We start from the raw sequence: 18,079 nt of genomic DNA, 5'->3' as shown, positions 1-18,079 counted from the left end.
ATGCGTTGAACGCAAACTTAAAGTCAACTTAATAAAATTTTGATTCTGCACACATTGTGATACATCCCAATTAAAAATAACTGCCTATATGATAGTTATTTCGAGTGATAGTGTGATATATATATAATTAGTGAGGCTAAAATGACATAAAAATAAAATAAAGTTTGACGCAACATTACAATTAATAAAATAATAAAGAAAGATACTTTTCACCTTAACCAATCATTTAGTACTTCGTTCCCAATAGCTATATATATGTATATTTTTTTTTTGTGATTTGTACACTGTTAGTGCACTTACATGCAGCAGCCATTTGCTGATGAAAAATCGCGTAGTTTAAAAATATTTTAATTAAGTAATATTAATCTAAAAAGTTACGGAATTAAATAAATATTTTCTTTTTTTATTAAAATTTGCCCGCTTAAACAATTTTCTTCTTATTTCTTATTTGCTTAGTTATTAAAAAGAAAGAATATTTCTTATCGATCGTCTCTTAATTTGATTTTACAAACAAAATCGAAAAAATAATTTAATCAGTTTGAACATTTATTATGTGCGGATTATTTGTTGGAGTTTCACGTAAATGTTTAAATCTAAATAAGGTTCTTTCTAATATCGTTTCATTTTTCTCATTTTGTCCTAATATAATCGAAGAAAATAATATTGTAATAACGAATGCAAGAGTATTCATCCAACTCAATAAAGTACTAATCAAATATGATCTGCACCATAAATAATATTGATGCGGAATTATTTCTGAGTCATAGCCTTTTGCATTACAGACTAATCCTCCATCATATAATGGATAAAGGTTTGCGATACCTGATTGTAATTAATATTAATAAAAATTTATAGGGTAAATGTTTTTTTTAAAAAAAATAAATAATATTTACCGGAAGAAAGCCATAATAAAAAGAAAATTCTAACATACATATACAAATAAAGAAATATTATCATTTATTTTTCAATTTTTAATAATAATAAAAAATGATTATACGTACGTTTCGATAATGATGAATGGTCCTTTTTCATGTAATCTTTTAAAATATGCAATGCAAAATCCTTTGAAATGAAATCGATTCTATTTTAAAATTTTTCTGGGCACAATGCAATTTATTCAAGAAATAATAAATTACTTTACCTAATCCTATCGCGCTCAAGCCTATAACTATATAGTACCAAATCTTGACTTCTCCTTTATACCTAAAATATATTTAGAATATTTCTTTATGTTTGATAAAATTAACTTTAAATTACTTACTGGCCATTATTGCTAAAGTATATAGAGAGTGGAACCGTGTTTTGAAGTAATGACATAAATAATATTACTTGAATAATTTCTAAAACGTAAATAGTTATTTATTAAAACTGCGCCACAGTCTGACATTAAATACACGTCAAAAGAAATTAATTACCTAATATCAAACAAAAGACAGTAATAATAAATTGAGTTACTCTTAACATAAGCCAGTATGAAGATTCTTCATAAATCTTCATTTTAAACATCCACATCTTACATTTATGAAAATTGACAATCTATAAATCGATTTGATTTTATATTAAAAATTGAATTGCAAAAGTTGCCATGTTTAGATTTGTACAATACGATTAACCAGAATGAAACTATGTGCATTATTATTATTTCATATTTGTTTGTCATAGGATGGATGTACAAATGTATTAAATCTAATCTCTCTTTTTCATTAAGAAGTTCCATTTAGTTATATTTTGTGTCTAATTTTTTTGCCGTACATTTTTGTCAAACATGACGTTATAACACGCCAACTTTTTTATGTTTTTTTCTTTTTTTTTTCTAATCTCTTTTCTAAACTCTGGCTATACGAATGAAATTTTATTTCTACGCTGTACATAATGATTGATGACTGATTCTAAGGCTTAACGGTAACTTCTTTCACAAACCCGCAATATACCAAAAAAGATATGATCCAATTTCCAATCTATGTTATTATTTTTAGTTTTCGTTTGTGTAGTTTTCCTTATCACTTGATAATGAATTTTACAAACAAAAAATTAGTTAGCTTGTTGAATTTATCGTGAAGCTCCCGGTTCAAACTCTCCTGAAAATTCTATTTATTTATAGTTGCGGTTCGTGTACTTATTTTATTATTATACCCTATCTTTTAGGATCTAAAACACTTAAATGTTTCCATATTCATCTATTTAATATAAATGTTAGTTTGTAATTGTACTCGGTATCACTGAAAAATTCCTGACTTAATGCCCAAAAATTTCGGTATGGGGAAGTTCCCCTCCCGAGTAAGTAATTAATAATTAACTAAAAATGAGGAAGTGGCTCAAAAAAACTGTAAATAATTTAGAAAAAAATTATTACGTAATTTATTAAATAATTAATTGTACATTTTTGGCTAGCGAAAATAGGAGATTAAATAATTACAATAATTTATTGTAAAAGAAAACAAAGCTGAGATTGGAAAATGAATAAAAACCCCGTTTGGAAATTTTAAATAGGATAACAGCCTAACGGGTGATCAACTTGAGATTAGCCTAATATAATGGCCGTAGATTAAGTTTTTTATACGCGTTTGAAGTATGTGTTATTGCCCCTCAACGAATGATGTTTTATTAATAATATCTATAAAAAGAATTGAACTAAGTTAATAATATAAGCCAATGCATTTTACTTCTATTGTTTCGTTTGACTTTTATTATTTTTTTCACCTATATGAAATGTTCTTTAAAATGTTGGGTAATATTTTATATTAGAAAAGAGTAAAGCAAACCCTTAAATGATATATTTTATTGGTTAAAATTATTATTATATACAGTATTATATTATTGAATTTACCTGGAGGTGGAAAGTAAACTTCATATATATAAATTAATATTAGGTGGTGTAAGTTTCATTGATTTTTTTAGAATAAAAAATAGAATTTTCAATATTTCCAGATTTTTTTTTATAAAAACTACCTTTTAATTTTTTAATAATATAAATATTTAATAAATTCTGCTAAAATATTAATAGTATATTATTTATTTTTTGAAATTAGCAAGAAATTTCTTAGCAATTTTTTTGAAAAATTCTTATTACAATATATATAAAAAATGGAATGAGGAATTTATTACAAAAATTTATAGAATGTTTAAATATTTTAAATGATGTAAACTTTCAATTTTCCAAATTTTTAGGAATTTTTCCAATCAGTAAAAGCTATTTATATAAAAATTCTATAATAAATATATTTTAATTTTTTCTTTAATTTTAATTACTAATATATTAATTAATATTTAAAATGCAAATTTTAACTTTTATATAAAAAATATTTCATAATTGTAAAAATTTTTATAATACTGAAATACAGTATATAAATAATTATAATTATAAAATTTTTATTATATAATAATAAATTTTTTAAACTAACCATTTTATTAAAATTCCAAACAATTTATATATAAGTTATATATAGTACTTATTAATTATATTAAAATTTTTTCAAAAAATTGCTTATTTTAAGAATGTTTTTCAAAAATTTTAAATTACTATACATATTTCTGTTTTTAAAATTTATACTATTAATAAGTTTATTTTAGTAAAAGGAATCTAATAGTAATAATTTATTTTTCTAACTTTAATATTTACTGAAATATAATATAAAGTATTTTTTTTTAATATAAATAAGAGATATTTGGATTCTAATATATTATTAAATATTTAAATTTATATATTTTAATTTTTATAAAATAAAATTTATTGATTTTATTAATTTATTAGCTTTTATTATAAAATTTAATAAAAAATATTATTTTTGAATATAATTATTTTTTAGTTAATTTTTTTTCAGTTTAATTAATTATATAAAATTTTGTATTAAATATAATTTGGCTTTTTTTTTTGATTTAATATGTAAAATAAAAATTAATGCAAATTTTAATTTTATATGATAAATTTTATTATAATTAATAAGTAATAAATTTTTCAATAAAATGGTTTGCTATATTAAAGTTAAAAATCTGAATTTTAATTTTTATTTAATATATTAATTTTATACTTTTCAAAATTTAAAATTAATATTTATTATTTTAATTTTTTATAAAAAGAATGATTTTATATAAAACAAAATTAAATTAATCTGAATTTTATTTTACCTGATAAAACATTATATTAAGTAGTACATTACTGGTTTTTACATTTGAATTATTATATATAATAATAGATATATGTAAATTATTATTCATACCAACTTAGATAAAATTCAAATAAATTATGAAAATGGTTAACTATATAGGATTTTTTTTTTTATGAGCATACATATTATTTTTAATTAAATCATTTACTTAAACCTAATTTTATAATAAACAAAATAATACCGTACAAACCGGTATACCATATTAAAACTATTAATTTGTAGTATGGTATAAATTAAATAAAGAATACTACTAATCTGGATAAGATTAACCCAAGAATAGGTAACGATTTTTTTGATGGTACAAGAATTGTTCATTCTTTCGTCCTGGAAATTGAATTGAATTGTTCCATAATGTGATTACTCTTTTTTTTTCCGGCAAGTTTTACCTCTCGTAGATTAGGAATAGAAATAGTTTGGTTATCGTGAATTATTCACACGCACCAGTCGCATCGGAGATTATGTAATCATGAAAATTCCAAGTATCCTATTATAAATGGTAAATGCCGTAATTGCGGTATCTAAAACAAGTGAATAATAAGGAGTAAAAGAATTTAAAAGATTTTAATTATCCAAAGGATTATCACCACATGGACAAAAAATGAAAAAACATATAAGGCAATTAACAAGTTCATAACTTGAAAGGATTTAAATATAAGAGAAAAAGTCGGAGTTAAGTTATACTAGCTAATTAAATTAAATAATGAAAACGATGGCATTAAGAGTGGTTTCAGAATATTTTACAAAAATGAAAAAATTTCAAAAAATGCAGGCTTATATTATATATATGCAATTCATTTGTTGTATTGCATGTTTAGTTCAAGGTACGTTTAACGTTTTATGATACTTGTTTAGTTGAATTTGATTTTTTACATACAGTATTTAATATATTTATTATTATTTTATAGACGCATTATTCTTTGCAGAATTAAGAGAAATTGAGGATGTTATAGATCGATCTAAATTTGCGATAGGGTAATAATTTTTTATTCAAAATTCTTATATATTAAATTATAGAATCTAATAATTTTAATTTTTTTTTTAAATATTTTAGTTTCTTTAGTTGCATATATTATATTTTCGTGGATATTTTTTGTATTATTTTTAATGGTAAACAAATATTGAAATTTTTTGAACCTTTATTATTATTATTATTTCTACAAGTTATTTATGATAATAAATTTAATTTTAGGAAATAGTGCTATTCTCATTGCAAGAAGTCAGAACAAAAAACACGAAAAACACAGAAAACTAATAAAATGGGATTATATTATTTTTATGTAGGTTTTTTTGTCAAATTTTCTTAACTTTATAATGTATGTAAATAATCAAATATAAAAAAATATATACATATTTTTAGATTTGAAGCTATCTTATGGATAATTTATGGTAAGAGAATAATTTATTTGTTATGATATTATTATTTAAGTCAATGAAAAAAAAAAAACTTATTTAATGGTAAATTACTACAGTTATCTTGAAATTATTAACATGGAATGGAACGACTGTTGCCGTCTTATATTTCTTGGGACTTTTGGGACCAGGAGGAATTATGCATTATTTAGGAACAGTTATTTTTGGTATTGTAAATTTATTTTTATATATTATTTGCTATACACTTAATGGAACAAGTTGGACCAATGAAATAATTGAGTAATTGATTTAGTTATCTATAACAATAAGTTAATTAGAAAACAAAAAAAAAGAGATTTTATTTACAAAAAAGTAACTACAAAAAGTTCAATACTTTCAATAAATAATCTAACAATCCCAAACCCATCTCACTTACAACCTATTTACAACATCCTTAATTTTACTTTATACACATCTAATAAAAAATTTTTGGTTTTAAATTAAAATACCAAATTTATATCACTCACTTTACCAAACTTATATTCTCGAAAACAATCTCTACAATCTTCAAAATTAATTCAAAAAATAAGCGGCGTTGGTTCATGATGTGCCGCAGCGAATTTTTGCCAATATTGATCTAAAAATTCATCACTAAACATTTCATAAAGTACGTCAGATAGAATAACTGGATAGTTAGGCCGAACAGCGAGTTCCGTAGAAGGTTGTTCTTGTTCTTGTTTAAAATATCTTTCAAAGATTTCAAAAAGATCTTCTTGGGATTGTGAAGTTTCTAATAAAAATAAATTATTTAGATTATTTGTCGTTGTATCTTGAAATTTATCTATCAAGAAACCAAGCATAATAATCATAATGATAATTAGGAAATTTCGATGAAATGCCATAATTTTTATAATTTTAATATAATTCTTCTTAAGTTTTAAAACTTATAAATATTTTTGTGGTTTTTTTTTTTAAAAAAAAATAAATTCGTTATATTTTCGTAGAACGAGAATCTTTTTTTTTTTTTTTTTTTTTAACAGACAATAGCTAACGAAAATGACATTATTTAAGTGAAAAAAAAGTTCCACAGAAAGCACGTGCTCTATTAATTAACTCTTTTTTAGAAGATCGTGAATCTTAAAACCAAGATTCATTTCTTGAATTTTGATAAATTTAGTTTAATTTTGCTACTAAAACATCAAGTCGGGAAACCACGAAATTTGCTAAGTTTATCTATTATTAGTTTAACTGAATTGTAACTATCTTATATTACGCAATGTTCCTATGCATGTAGAAACGATAATGACGACTTAATTTGACTATTCAATAATGCTCAATTGGAATTTTAATATGGGGGAGGGTAATTCCTATAACCCTCACCCCATGTAATCATGTGACCGATCTACATATTTACGTCAATGCTTCATTGTTTATGTTCATAAAAAATTATAAATAGGAGGCCCAGATCAACAAAATTTTCCAACACCGTTCTATCAACAAAATTTTTCCCTTGTTTTTTTGTATCTGGTTTATTTAAAGTTTCCTTACTCACATACTGGGTAAATTTTTATTCAATTTTTTATTTATTTATTTTCCATTTTTATTCTTTTTTTCTTTGGAAAATACTACAAATATATTAAATTATTTATCTTAATAATTAGTTGAAAAAAAAATGTTAAAAGTGTTTGTAACCAATGGTAGAGCTGATCAACATGGAATTCCTAGTTTTATAAATGTAAGTGAATTAGGTGAATACAGCAATCGTGATTTAAAAATTTGTGATAATTAATCTTTTTATCATCATTTTATAATAGGAATTAAAGGATGATTACCAATGGGTGGGCATTTCAGGAAAATCGCAAGAAGATGCTAAGAATGAATTATATCGAATGGTTAAGTTCAATTATTATTTATTACTTAAAATGAAATGATCATCTGACCTTACTTATTGACATATATATATATATATATAATTTAGATTGATACAATCCCTAATGGCTACAACAGAACAATGTCAGGACTTTTATATGGAGCCTTAACTGACGACTTTCAAACAGTATGATATGAAAACAAAATGTCTTTTGTATTTAAATCATTTAAATCGTAAAAAAGAATAGTAATTTTTAACTTAATTACTTTAGTATTATGATTACATCGGAGACCTGGATAAAGATGGTTATGACCATATGATAATACTGTTGAAAAAATTGGTCAGATATAAATGTTTTGCGTTATATTCCATGGAAACAATACACCGAGTAAATATAAATCTTTGAGATTAATTATAATTTAAAAAGCTATCATTTAATAATCATTATTATTTATAATATCACAATAGATCATGCTGTTAATCGAAAATCTCGTGACAGATCATAGAGGTGCTTTAGGCGGAATTTCGAGTCTATATGAAGTGTGTGAATCATTATTACGACAAATCAGAGGTATTTATAGAAATTTTATATTTTCCATAAATATAAAATTTTAACATTTATAATTATTTAGGTGGTGATACATCCGAAGTAAATATATTGTTAAGCAGTGAAGTATTAGAATTTTTCCAACGCGAATCGTAATGTCATTTTATAATAAGAAAATAAATTTATCTGTATTATTTCATTGTTTTAATTTATATATTTAATTTTCATTACAGAACGTGGCTTTATAATAATGAACGTTTATTGCATATTACATTTTATACCTTTGCAAGTTTAATACGTGATCATAGTGAGCCTAGATTTGAGGCTTTGAAGACAAAAGAAATAAAATTCTGTAGATTTATATTTGACAATCATGTATGTATTAATTTATAGTGTTTATTTTCTAATCCTTTCTAGAGAATGATTGATTATGATTTTATTTATAATCTTATTTTTTTGGCATATAAATAGTATAATTCTTTCTTTAAGATAGGGAGAGACTTAATAAGATTATTAAAAGATAATTTAATCGTTCCCGAATTTTCATACGTTATAAATGCGATTCCAGACGATGGTTCGTTGGTGTTTCTTTATAAGTTTTATTTTACACACTTTATTAATTAACACTGATCTTATTGCATGTGTTTTATTTAGTAAAGGCAACCCTCATGAAACAAAGAACACTAGTTTATTGTCTATCAAGTCGTCTAACGTATGACATGAATGAAAGATTAACGCATATGTTGGAACAGGTAAGTATTCCTTTCCAATTTTAATATATTAGAATTTAAAGACGCACTTTTTTAAGGAATATTATCATTTACTATTTTTGTAGCATTCGATATCAGCTTATAAGCGAAAATTTGATTTTTTTAAAACAAATTTCTTATCTACAGAACCTCGTTACTTAATTGCTGATATCATTCGATGGGTAATCGCCGCTTATCGTTCAAATAACGAGAAGGCCATGAATAATAGATATATATTAATTAATTTTTTATTGCATGAGATAGGAGTAAGTAATAATTAATTTGTTTTTTTTTTAAAAAAAAAATTTAAGGTGAAAAGTTTAGTAAAAGAGGAACCAAATTTGACCAAAAAACAAAACAGAAATGTTCATATTCTCCAAAGTTAACTTTCTATACTTTCTTTGAATTTTAGAATAATTGGGAAGCAATCGAGTTAGCAAAAATGGCATTAGTTTATGATTGGCTGTGTTTTGATAGAAACTGTAAAGATCCTAATGTAACGAGAGAGGGCCTATATTGTATAGGTGAGTTTTTATTGCGTTTATTATTTATTTATCGTAGAATTTGTCTCCCCAGTTGTTAATATATCAAATCTTATTAAATTGTTTGTAGAACCTTGTATACAATTAATTGTTGATAATGTTAAATCAAATAGCCTGAGGATTGCCAAAGATCTAATAGAAACTTTACATTCTTCAATCAACATTTTTCCCGGCTTTGAAAATGAAATTCGTGAAAATGTCAGAGCAGCTTCTCAGGTTGCAATTTCATATAATATTATGACGTAAGTAATATATGCACATACACATGTATATTTCTAGTATCACAGCATATGCATTTATATTTATATATATATATATATATTTTTTTTTTTCATGAAAAAATAATCATAATAAAAAATAGTGTAGAGGACATCAAAACTATTCGCACAAAACTCAGCGAATTTGCCGGTGACACACGCATAGTAAAGATTGTTGGCGATTTATGGGGTCATCTAATGAATGCACCACCACCAAGTTCTTCATTACCTTATCTTGCCAATCCATCACAACCAATAGTAATGCAGATACCTTCTGCAACAAACATTCAAATGCCACATCAGGATGTAAACCAACGTTTTCCTGCATCATTATCCCTTCCTCAAACACCTCAAAATCTTGTACAACCAAATCCTTTATTTACTCCTTCTCACGATAAACCACCAGAGGTTGCAGATTTAACCGGACCCAAACCAGGAACAAATTTTCAGAACCTTGATAATCAAACATTACCCACAAAGAGACGCGATTCAATACCATTCTCGGATCAACCTTCAAATGTACCTGTGGCTCAAGTCACAAAATCGCATGAAACAAAATCTATCGTAGAAGAAACATCGTCAACTACACGAATTATTGTACCGTCACCATCAAATTCTGTGCCTGTTCCAGCTAGTTTATGGCTTTATAGTAATCATTTGAAAAATTTTAAAGTAGCGTCTTTATCCAGCAACTCTGTAGATGAAACACAATATTTACGTCAAGTATTGGGCCTTTTTTTAAATGTAATATGTTCAAGATTTACAATTCTTATTTTTATTAGAATTTTTAGTTTACTAAGATATTTTTTAAATATAAGGGTGTAAAATTGGATGCTCCAAATTCTCCACATCTTACAGATCTACCCTCTTTTATTGGACCTGATATTTGCCGAACGCTAAATTTTGATGAACTTAATGGATGTTTTGACTTGAATTCTGAATGTCTCGAAATCAATCCGTCAAAACAGAATTTATTTAATTGTTTAGTATCTTGGGTTTTTGATCATAAGGATGAACCTTCGAGAAATGATTCACCTAAATTTAAATCATTTGAGATGTACAGGCTTATTATTAAAAAGGACGAAAAGGTACATGCAGAAGGCAGGTTGAAATTACTGGTACACTGTTTCAGGTATGTAATATATATTATTACTATTCGGTATTAGCATCATATATTAGCATCATTTTTTTAAAAAGATATATTATCATTATGTTTATTGTAGGTCATTAAAACTGGATAAATTAGGAACCGTATTAACTAAAGATTTTAAATCTTTAATTAATTTATATATTGAATATATAAATTATGAGGTTAAGTGCGAAGATTCACAACCTAATGTTGAAGAAGAAGTGAACAAACGGTTTTTAACAGGCGTACAGGTAATTTCCTTTAACATATTTTTACAAATATACATACATCCTAATATTGTGACTTATATTATTATATTAATTTTAATCCATTTATAGTTGTTACAACAGTATGAATGCAATGTTTTTGATTCGATCGTACCCAAACTTTTACAAAATTGGCCAGATATTTTTGTTGGAAAATTTGAATTTATAACTTCAATTATTCATGGAATAAATCCGATGCTTGTACGTAATTTCTTTTTCATATCTTGATTATATGATTATAGACGCATATTTTTAACTATTATTTTCCAGATCTATAAATTTGAGACGGATTTACGGCTGGGTCATTATAAAGTGTTTGGAAATATAGATTTGGATTATGTTTTAGGTATTACTTTATTATTTGTTTTTTTTTTTGAGGATTTTTATTTTTACTAATTGTTTTATGTATATATATATTTGTTTGTTTGTTTATTTATTGTTATTATTAGAACATTCACTGAATTGTTGGGGTTCATTTGAACAATTTTATCTTTTTCAATTGATAAAAGCCGAAATTGGCAATAACATTGAAAAGATTGAAGAATTTATAAGTTCAAGTTTACAATTGAAAGTTTTAGAACCGATAGGTAATATAAAATTTATAAAATGTTATTATACGTAATAACCTCTTACAATCTTAAATTTGTTAATTATTAATTAGAACATCCTGAAGCTTTATGTGGACTTTTATCTCTCCTTGAACTTATTCCTCCAACGGAGAATAATATTTCGTTATTAACAAAACTAATTACTAATGCAAAATCACAAGAGAGCAAGTTTGAAAATATAAAATTCGTCATATCAATATTTACTCGATGGAATGATGTCTTTCCAGATAGATTAATTAAAGTTATGACAAGTGAAGTTGATAATAAAATACGTAAATTGAATGAAACCGAACCTGAAACTGAAGATGATGAAAATGAAGCAAGTGCTTTTTTTGATGTAATAGTAGAATTATGGAAAAATGAAAAGCTTAAACAAGGTAAAAAATTTTTATTTGATAAATATATTTAATTATATTAATTAATTAATTAATTTTATTTTCCTTTTATTAAAAAAATTTCAGCTTTTATGTCATTACGACCTAACTTTATGCTTTTGGGCGAGTCTGTTGAAAAAGAAACTACATTTTTACAACGTCCACCTGAAGCAGCTGATGATGATGGAGAACAAATGGAAGCTGAAGATGGTGATGGTATTTTTTTTAGTAATTTAAAAATATATTTTTTTACAGAAAATTTAAGTTCATCTAATTTAATTTCTTTTATAAATTTATTTTAAGATACGCCACATGATCAACCGACCACCACAATTTCTACTCGATCCAGAGGTAAAGCAAAACAAATTGAGATAGAGGATCGATCAAAACGTTCTACAGGTTCACAAAATAACCGTAACGCACAAAATCGACAAAAAGCTGAAGCAACAAGTGATGAATCATCCTCTTCACATGAAAAAACTCCCGAAAAGACTCAAAGTCGTAAAATAATTAAACCAAAGCGTGTAAAAAGAAAAATTAATCCTACTAGTTCTGAAGCTTCAGATGAAGAACAAACTGCTAGCAGTAATAAAAATCATCGTCAAACAAAAAAACGTCCTACTACTTCAGATAGACGAAAAAGTGTATCGAGTGGTGGTGAAGAAGAAACTAAACCTAATAGAAGTGTTCGGTCAAAAACTAAAAATGCTTCTGCATCAACACGTTCAGAACCTTCAAAGGCAACCTCCACACAAAATATTAATCGTCGCAAAAGTGTTGGTGGACCAAACGCAAAAAAGAGAAACGCAAAAGGTTCCGATGAAGAATAACCGGATGGGATTCTTTTAATTATTTAGGAGAAAAGATGTAATAGATTAGATTAATGTAGATTAATGAACATTATTTTTTAACTAATTTAAAAAAAAAAAGAAGGGATAATATACAATAGATTTCTATAATCCTTTAATCTTAAAAAAAACAATGTTATTTTTAATTATGTAGATTAATTTTCCTTTTAAAAATTTTGGATTTTTAATTAAACCATTTTTAGTTACTATGATCTGTACTAATAAAATGTGATATTATTTTGATCATAATCTTACCTTTATTAATTTTTTATTAATGTCTCCTAATAAAAAAGCTTTATCACTCTTTAGAAGATTATGGAGAGCAGGAGATTCATCTGTATTATGTTCAAAACCTGCCGTTTATTATATTAGACAAAGAATTAGAGAAGGTTTTGATGAATATAAAAATGTAAGGAATGAAATAATTTTAAATGATCTGTTTGAACGATGTAAGTAATTATATATATATGATTAATTTATTTTTTTTTAATTATTTTTTTATCTTTAAAAAAAATAAAAATATTCTTTCTTGTAATTAGGTGAAAATACTATTAAATTTTTAGAAACTGCTGCTATAAGGAAAGGGTTTGAACATAGAGTTGTTTATGTTTTATGTGAAATGACTTATATTCAAAATAAATATAAAAAATGGTAAGAAAAATTTATTAAATATATATAGTATTTATTTTTATTTTATTAGATTAATCGTTTTGTATTTTTTTTTTAGGCCACCACATTATAATAAAAGAATGAGTTTAGAATTATATAACTCACATGCTCATTCTTATGATGATTATAATTTAACAGTAATGATGATGAATGATAGTTTAAAATTATGTTTAAGATAATAATAATTATAGTATTTTACATCTTTATTAGAATTCTTCGTTCATATTATTTTGTTTATATAAATATAAAAAGTATTATTAATTAGAAAATGGATTAAAAATATTTTTAAGGTCTATAGCCCACCACTTAGACCGGAATTATTTACTCTGTTATTTATTTGTTTCAATTTCAGCAATACTATCGGAATTATAAAATCTTTTAAGTTCAATTAAAAATCCAAATAATAGCAGGATTTCGATTTTTTTTTTTTTAATGATTATGAATTACTAATAGTACTATAATAATAATCAATTCATATTTTTTCTTACAATCAAGAAAAAAGACTTACATTGAAAATTTCACAATGTTATTTAACGAAACTATAAATCTGTATAATCGCATTTTGTAAAAAATTTTGATCTTTAAATTTGATGTAATGATACTTGACATTGTTTTTGAACAGTATCCAAGATCATTCCAGTCGATAACAGAATTAAAGGTGATTGTTGCATTGTCATTTGGAGTACATCTTTTAGCGAGAGTTCCACGAATAAAATTATCTCCAATTAGGTGGTTAGCACCAACAATTACGGAGCAACTCATAATGCATCCACATTAAATCCTTTAATAAATTAGTAGTAATTACTCCCGTCCTGGTATCCTCCCTTGTCAGTTTCGGTAATACAATGCTAATGGGCATTTTTTCGCGGTAATTACAGCCCATAAATAATAATTGTTAATATACCTAAATTCATAAATGAAATAAAGTTATTTGCATCATAATATCGTTAGATCTTGGCGGTTTAGGTCGTAAGATTTTGAACTTGATCCTTGCCTAATTATCTTTTCTTACTTGTAATTCTCGTATTCCGCGGCGTAAAGGTCTTTATATTTACTATTCAAACACACCTCTCAACTTTTCTGCTTTTCCCTTAACGCTGTTAATTCTTCATGATATCTTTTTGTGTCCTCCTCGCGGTCTTTAAGTTCTTGTCTCCTCCTTTACCTTAGTTGTCTTACTACCTCTGCTCGTTCTTTATTTCACCGCTTTATCGCTTCCTTTTCCTCTTGCTGCCTTTCCTCGGGTTGATATGCCAACGCTTCGGTTCATCAAAATATACTCCTTTCCTCCTTTATTTGGTCTTGTTTTAACCAATATATCTCCACTGGTGGTTCAAACGCGTTTTAGTTATTATTTCTAATGATTTTACATGAATATTCGGGGAACAGGGTATTTTATATCATTTTGTCGCTTGGTTAAATCGTTGGCAATGAAGCCTTCATTACTTGGCGTTAATAAAGAATATTATATTTAATTCAATTAAATACACTTATATAAGAGTTAAAAGCAAAATATTTATTAACAAATCGAAGAAATGGGAAAACTGCATGTAATCATTTTTGTGGCGCCTTTTTACATAAAATCACACGTGCATGAGGTAATTTGATTTAGTAATTAAAAACGCGTAAAACGTGACGCGTTAACCAACTAACAACCATTACATTGTCTCAGTCCCTGTTGTAGACATTAGAACATGAAATAACATAGCTGATACCGCAAATTAGTTTTTTTTTTAATACTACCTATTTCATTAATTTCATTGAGAACAGGAGAAAAATGAAAACAATTATATAATAGGAGTGAAGCACAAGATGGTCACAAGTATATCCCAAAACTTATATTAATACAGCATATAATAATGCAAATGAATTCACTTATCAGTTATTTTAAAATTTTTTTTTTTTCTATTGAAAAAGAAACGATTAGAAGGCTTATTTTACGTATTTCTTTGTTTGGAAAAAAAACAATCTATTTCACGAAAGAGACAATAATTAATAATCACTTCGCAGAATTCGGAATATAAATAACAGAAAGGATTTGAAGATATAAAACATAAAAAAAAAATACGTCAATTCTCATGATTCATGAAAATAATTTTATGAATCCGATCAATTTTTTGCTCAACCATAATTGGTCAAATGGCTTTGATTATCTGTGCCCATAGAATAGTACTAGAAAAAGTAACAGCTTTTCATCCTTTCAATCGTACCAAATAAATTCTTTAAAAAGATTCAATCAACAATGCTGTAAGGGTTTTATTGCATTGCTAGATAAATTGCCGGAAATAAATGATACCCCGGCAATAAATGATGTAACATGCAGTGTTCAAAATTCAAAAGGAAACCTATGTGTGCTCAAAATTGATTATCATGAGCACGTAAGGCTAGTTGTCATGTGCAACACCCACTCCATATTGAATACTCAATATGTATTGATGGATTATCATTACTAATTAATTTAAGCTAAATAAACTAACTATATGTAATAATCAATTTATATTTGCCTTATGTAGTTGTATCATATTTTATTTTTTTTTAAAAAAAAATTCCGAGTTCGCGATAAAAATGAGAAGATACACCTGCAAAACAAATAAATGTGGGAGGTGCATTTTAAGAGCGTTCCCGAGGTGACACGATACGCTTAACCATATAATTAATATTTAGCTTTTTGGTGACCACATTCTGATTTGGGCGAAAATAAAGATAATTATTAAAACGATTTCATTAATATAAATGTTAAAGTGTATCGATTCATCAAATTCCAAATTAATCTATCAAAAAAGACAATTATATTTTTACTGATCATCCACATTTTGCATTTGAGGTACAACATATAAACAATCTTGAAGCTTTGTAAAATTTACATTTTTAAACTTCATTTACATGCATTCTCATCGGAGTAAATTATTGTAAAATTTGCAGAAACATAATGGCGTAAAAATGAAAGTTATAATGGCTTAATAAGTCTAGTCATAAAGTTTATTTGGCGTAGCGTTACCATTTGTTAAGTGTGAAAAAGCATCCGAATATATTTCATTAAATAATAATTTAATATAAATATACCTACCCGTGCTACACCTATCAGGACTATTCATAAATTAGAAAAATAAACGTACACAATGACGCAAAAACAAAAACTTTTTGATATGCCAGTAACACGAGAACTCAACGAAGAAGAAACTAAAGAATTTTTTGATATGCTAGTAAGAATAGGACACAAAGAAAAAGTAAAAGAATTGAACAAGAAATATTATGAGAAAAACATCATTAGCGAAGGAACTTCTCAAGATGATAGAATAATTCAATTAGAACAAGAGAAAAAAAATCTAATGAAAGATATAGATGAGTTGTTAAAAGAACCAAAACCTGAAGTTCAAACAGAGCCAAAACCGGAAGTTCAATCAGAACCAACCGGAGAAGAATCTAGTGAGGACAATACTATAGAAAATTTGTTAAATGAATTGGAAAAATTAACTGTAGATAAAACAAAGAAAGAAAAGGAAATAATTGGTCTAGAAGAGAAAATCAATAAGTTGGAGAATATAGTTAGTACATCTAGTGATCCAAAACGAATAAATGAGTTACAAAAACAAACGAAAGAATTACGAGGAAAGTTAGCAAATAAGAAAATAGAATTGGCAAAGGCGAAAGAAATATTGGATAAAAAAGATGATTCAGTAAGGAAGAAAATAGCTGATTTAAAAGGTATGATCGATTCTCAACAAAATACAATTAGAGGATTAGAAAAAGAAAAAAAAGAAAATAAAGAAGGTAAAAAATTAAAATCTCAACTAGACAAAACTCAACAAGAATTAAAAAATCGAATTGATGAATTAGAACATAAATTGAATGAGATAACTAAATCAGTTAATCAAACACAAAAAACCAGACAGGAGTTAGAGAAGATGGTTGAGGATTCTAAGTTTAAACTTGATGGGGACAAAAAGAATCATATAAAAAAACTTTTTGAGGGGCAAGAAGAAAATGATAATTCCGGATTGGAAGATATTAAGTATCTTTTGGGTAGAAAATTGGATAATAAAGAAATACAAGAACTTCTCAATAAGAAAACCGAGCTCGTTAAAATGGAACAAGAGTTAGCTTTAAAAATTCTAAAAATAGCAAACCCGGAACAAAAAAGAATTTTCAAATGAACAGTAAGAAAGATCGATATGATGATTTAATCCTATGCTTCATAATTAAAGATAAATGTGGCACAGTAAACAACATAAGCTAATAAGATCAAATACACCGTATCACACCGTATACTCCGTATGATGATTTAATCCACTATATGTAAAGTATGCTTAGTATGCTTCATAATTAAAGATCAAAATAAAAACTTTTTCCATTTCAATTTTTTGTTAATGTATATGTGTTCAAAATTGACTTGTTTATTTTTCGTATGCCAAAATATTAAACAAGGATTAACATTGTTATATATTTGTTACGACAAAATCTCGGTAATTATAAGTAAATTCGGAAAAAATTAATTTTTAATCTGATTTATTATTTTTGCCTGGCACCAGAATGGAAAAATTTTTTTGTTACTAAACTAAAATTTGAATTGTTTAAATTTCGAAACTGTAAAATCTGCGACAAATAAATTATATGTATTACACATGCGGTTAGAATTAAATAATAAAATATTTCAAAATAGAACTCATTATTTGTGTAATGTAAGTTAACAAACTCATGCGAAAG

At 25.6% G+C, this 18,079-nt stretch overlaps 7 protein-coding genes across 8 annotated transcripts; 4 read left to right on the top strand and 3 right to left on the bottom strand.

Annotated features, from left to right (window-relative positions):
* Positions 1–529: 529 nt before the first annotated feature.
* On the bottom strand, positions 530–1,512 carry OCT59_013729 (uncharacterized protein; the record flags this gene model as incomplete). The annotated part of the gene is made up of 6 exons (XM_025314630.2): positions 530–822; positions 894–922; positions 1,002–1,062; positions 1,142–1,203; positions 1,262–1,340; positions 1,416–1,512. 6 exons carry the CDS (start codon positions 1,510–1,512, stop codon positions 530–532), a joined length of 621 nt encoding a protein of 206 aa, XP_025184608.2.
* A 3,363-nt stretch (positions 1,513–4,875) lies between these two features.
* On the top strand, positions 4,876–5,820 carry OCT59_013728 (uncharacterized protein; the record flags this gene model as incomplete). Its single annotated transcript, XM_025314631.2, has 6 exons — positions 4,876–4,987; positions 5,072–5,138; positions 5,218–5,273; positions 5,356–5,443; positions 5,524–5,552; positions 5,636–5,820. 6 exons carry the CDS (start codon positions 4,876–4,878, stop codon positions 5,818–5,820), a joined length of 537 nt encoding a protein of 178 aa, XP_025184609.2.
* Positions 5,821–5,829: 9 nt separating this feature from the next.
* OCT59_013727 (uncharacterized protein) lies at positions 5,830–6,385 on the bottom strand (the record flags this gene model as incomplete). Its single annotated transcript, XM_025324720.2, has 3 exons — positions 5,830–5,833; positions 6,044–6,081; positions 6,188–6,385. The coding sequence occupies 3 exons, from the start codon at positions 6,383–6,385 to the stop codon at positions 5,830–5,832; spliced, it is 240 nt and encodes a 79-aa protein (XP_025184610.2).
* An 803-nt stretch (positions 6,386–7,188) lies between these two features.
* On the top strand, positions 7,189–12,688 carry OCT59_013726 (uncharacterized protein; the record flags this gene model as incomplete). The annotated part of the gene is made up of 21 exons (XM_066141700.1): positions 7,189–7,251; positions 7,331–7,408; positions 7,495–7,572; positions 7,658–7,774; positions 7,855–7,957; positions 8,019–8,085; positions 8,167–8,308; positions 8,405–8,507; positions 8,588–8,685; positions 8,769–8,948; positions 9,095–9,206; positions 9,295–9,466; positions 9,586–10,225; positions 10,300–10,613; positions 10,705–10,861; positions 10,949–11,077; positions 11,147–11,222; positions 11,326–11,463; positions 11,538–11,861; positions 11,946–12,074; positions 12,162–12,688. 21 exons carry the CDS (start codon positions 7,189–7,191, stop codon positions 12,686–12,688), a joined length of 3,747 nt encoding a protein of 1,248 aa, XP_066001811.1.
* Positions 12,689–12,722: 34 nt separating this feature from the next.
* OCT59_013725 (uncharacterized protein) lies at positions 12,723–13,767 on the top strand. Its single transcript, XM_025324721.2, has 3 exons — positions 12,723–13,155; positions 13,246–13,357; positions 13,434–13,767. The coding sequence occupies exons 1-3, from the start codon at positions 12,981–12,983 to the stop codon at positions 13,552–13,554; spliced, it is 408 nt and encodes a 135-aa protein (XP_025184614.1). The 5' UTR covers positions 12,723–12,980; the 3' UTR covers positions 13,555–13,767.
* OCT59_013724 (uncharacterized protein) lies at positions 13,705–14,137 on the bottom strand (the record flags this gene model as incomplete). Its single annotated transcript, XM_066141699.1, has 2 exons — positions 13,705–13,750; positions 13,884–14,137. The coding sequence occupies 2 exons, from the start codon at positions 14,135–14,137 to the stop codon at positions 13,705–13,707; spliced, it is 300 nt and encodes a 99-aa protein (XP_066001810.1).
* A 2,328-nt stretch (positions 14,138–16,465) lies between these two features.
* On the top strand, positions 16,466–17,529 carry OCT59_013723 (uncharacterized protein; the record flags this gene model as incomplete). 2 transcript variants are annotated; one of them, XM_066141698.1, is made up of 2 exons in its annotated part: positions 16,466–17,387; positions 17,443–17,476. In XM_066141698.1, the coding sequence occupies 2 exons, from the start codon at positions 16,495–16,497 to the stop codon at positions 17,474–17,476; spliced, it is 927 nt and encodes a 308-aa protein (XP_066001809.1). The 2 variants fall into 2 exon arrangements, with proteins under 2 accessions (XP_066001809.1, XP_066001808.1); XM_066141697.1 differs by having other exon boundaries at positions 16,495–17,529.
* Positions 17,530–18,079: the final 550 nt, after the last annotated feature.

This window comes from Rhizophagus irregularis, chromosome 21 (genome assembly GCF_026210795.1).
Source record: "Rhizophagus irregularis chromosome 21, complete sequence".
Lineage (NCBI taxonomy): Eukaryota > Fungi > Glomeromycota > Glomeromycetes > Glomerales > Glomeraceae > Rhizophagus > Rhizophagus irregularis.
Note: the sequence above shows the minus strand (reverse complement) of the source record. Positions and strands in the feature narration are given on the sequence as shown.

Bases quoted from the DNA above. Each gene is read 5' to 3' on its own strand.
- OCT59_013725 (XM_025324721.2), top strand. From the start codon at position 12,981: ATGTCTCCTAATAAAAAAGCTTTATCACTCTTTAGAAGATTATGGAGA. The intron at 13,156-13,245 runs GTAAGTAATTAT...TCTTGTAATTAG, and splicing joins AAATGATCTGTTTGAACGAT to GTGAAAATACTATTAAATTT. The intron at 13,358-13,433 runs GTAAGAAAAATT...TTTTTTTTTTAG, and splicing joins CAAAATAAATATAAAAAATG to GCCACCACATTATAATAAAA.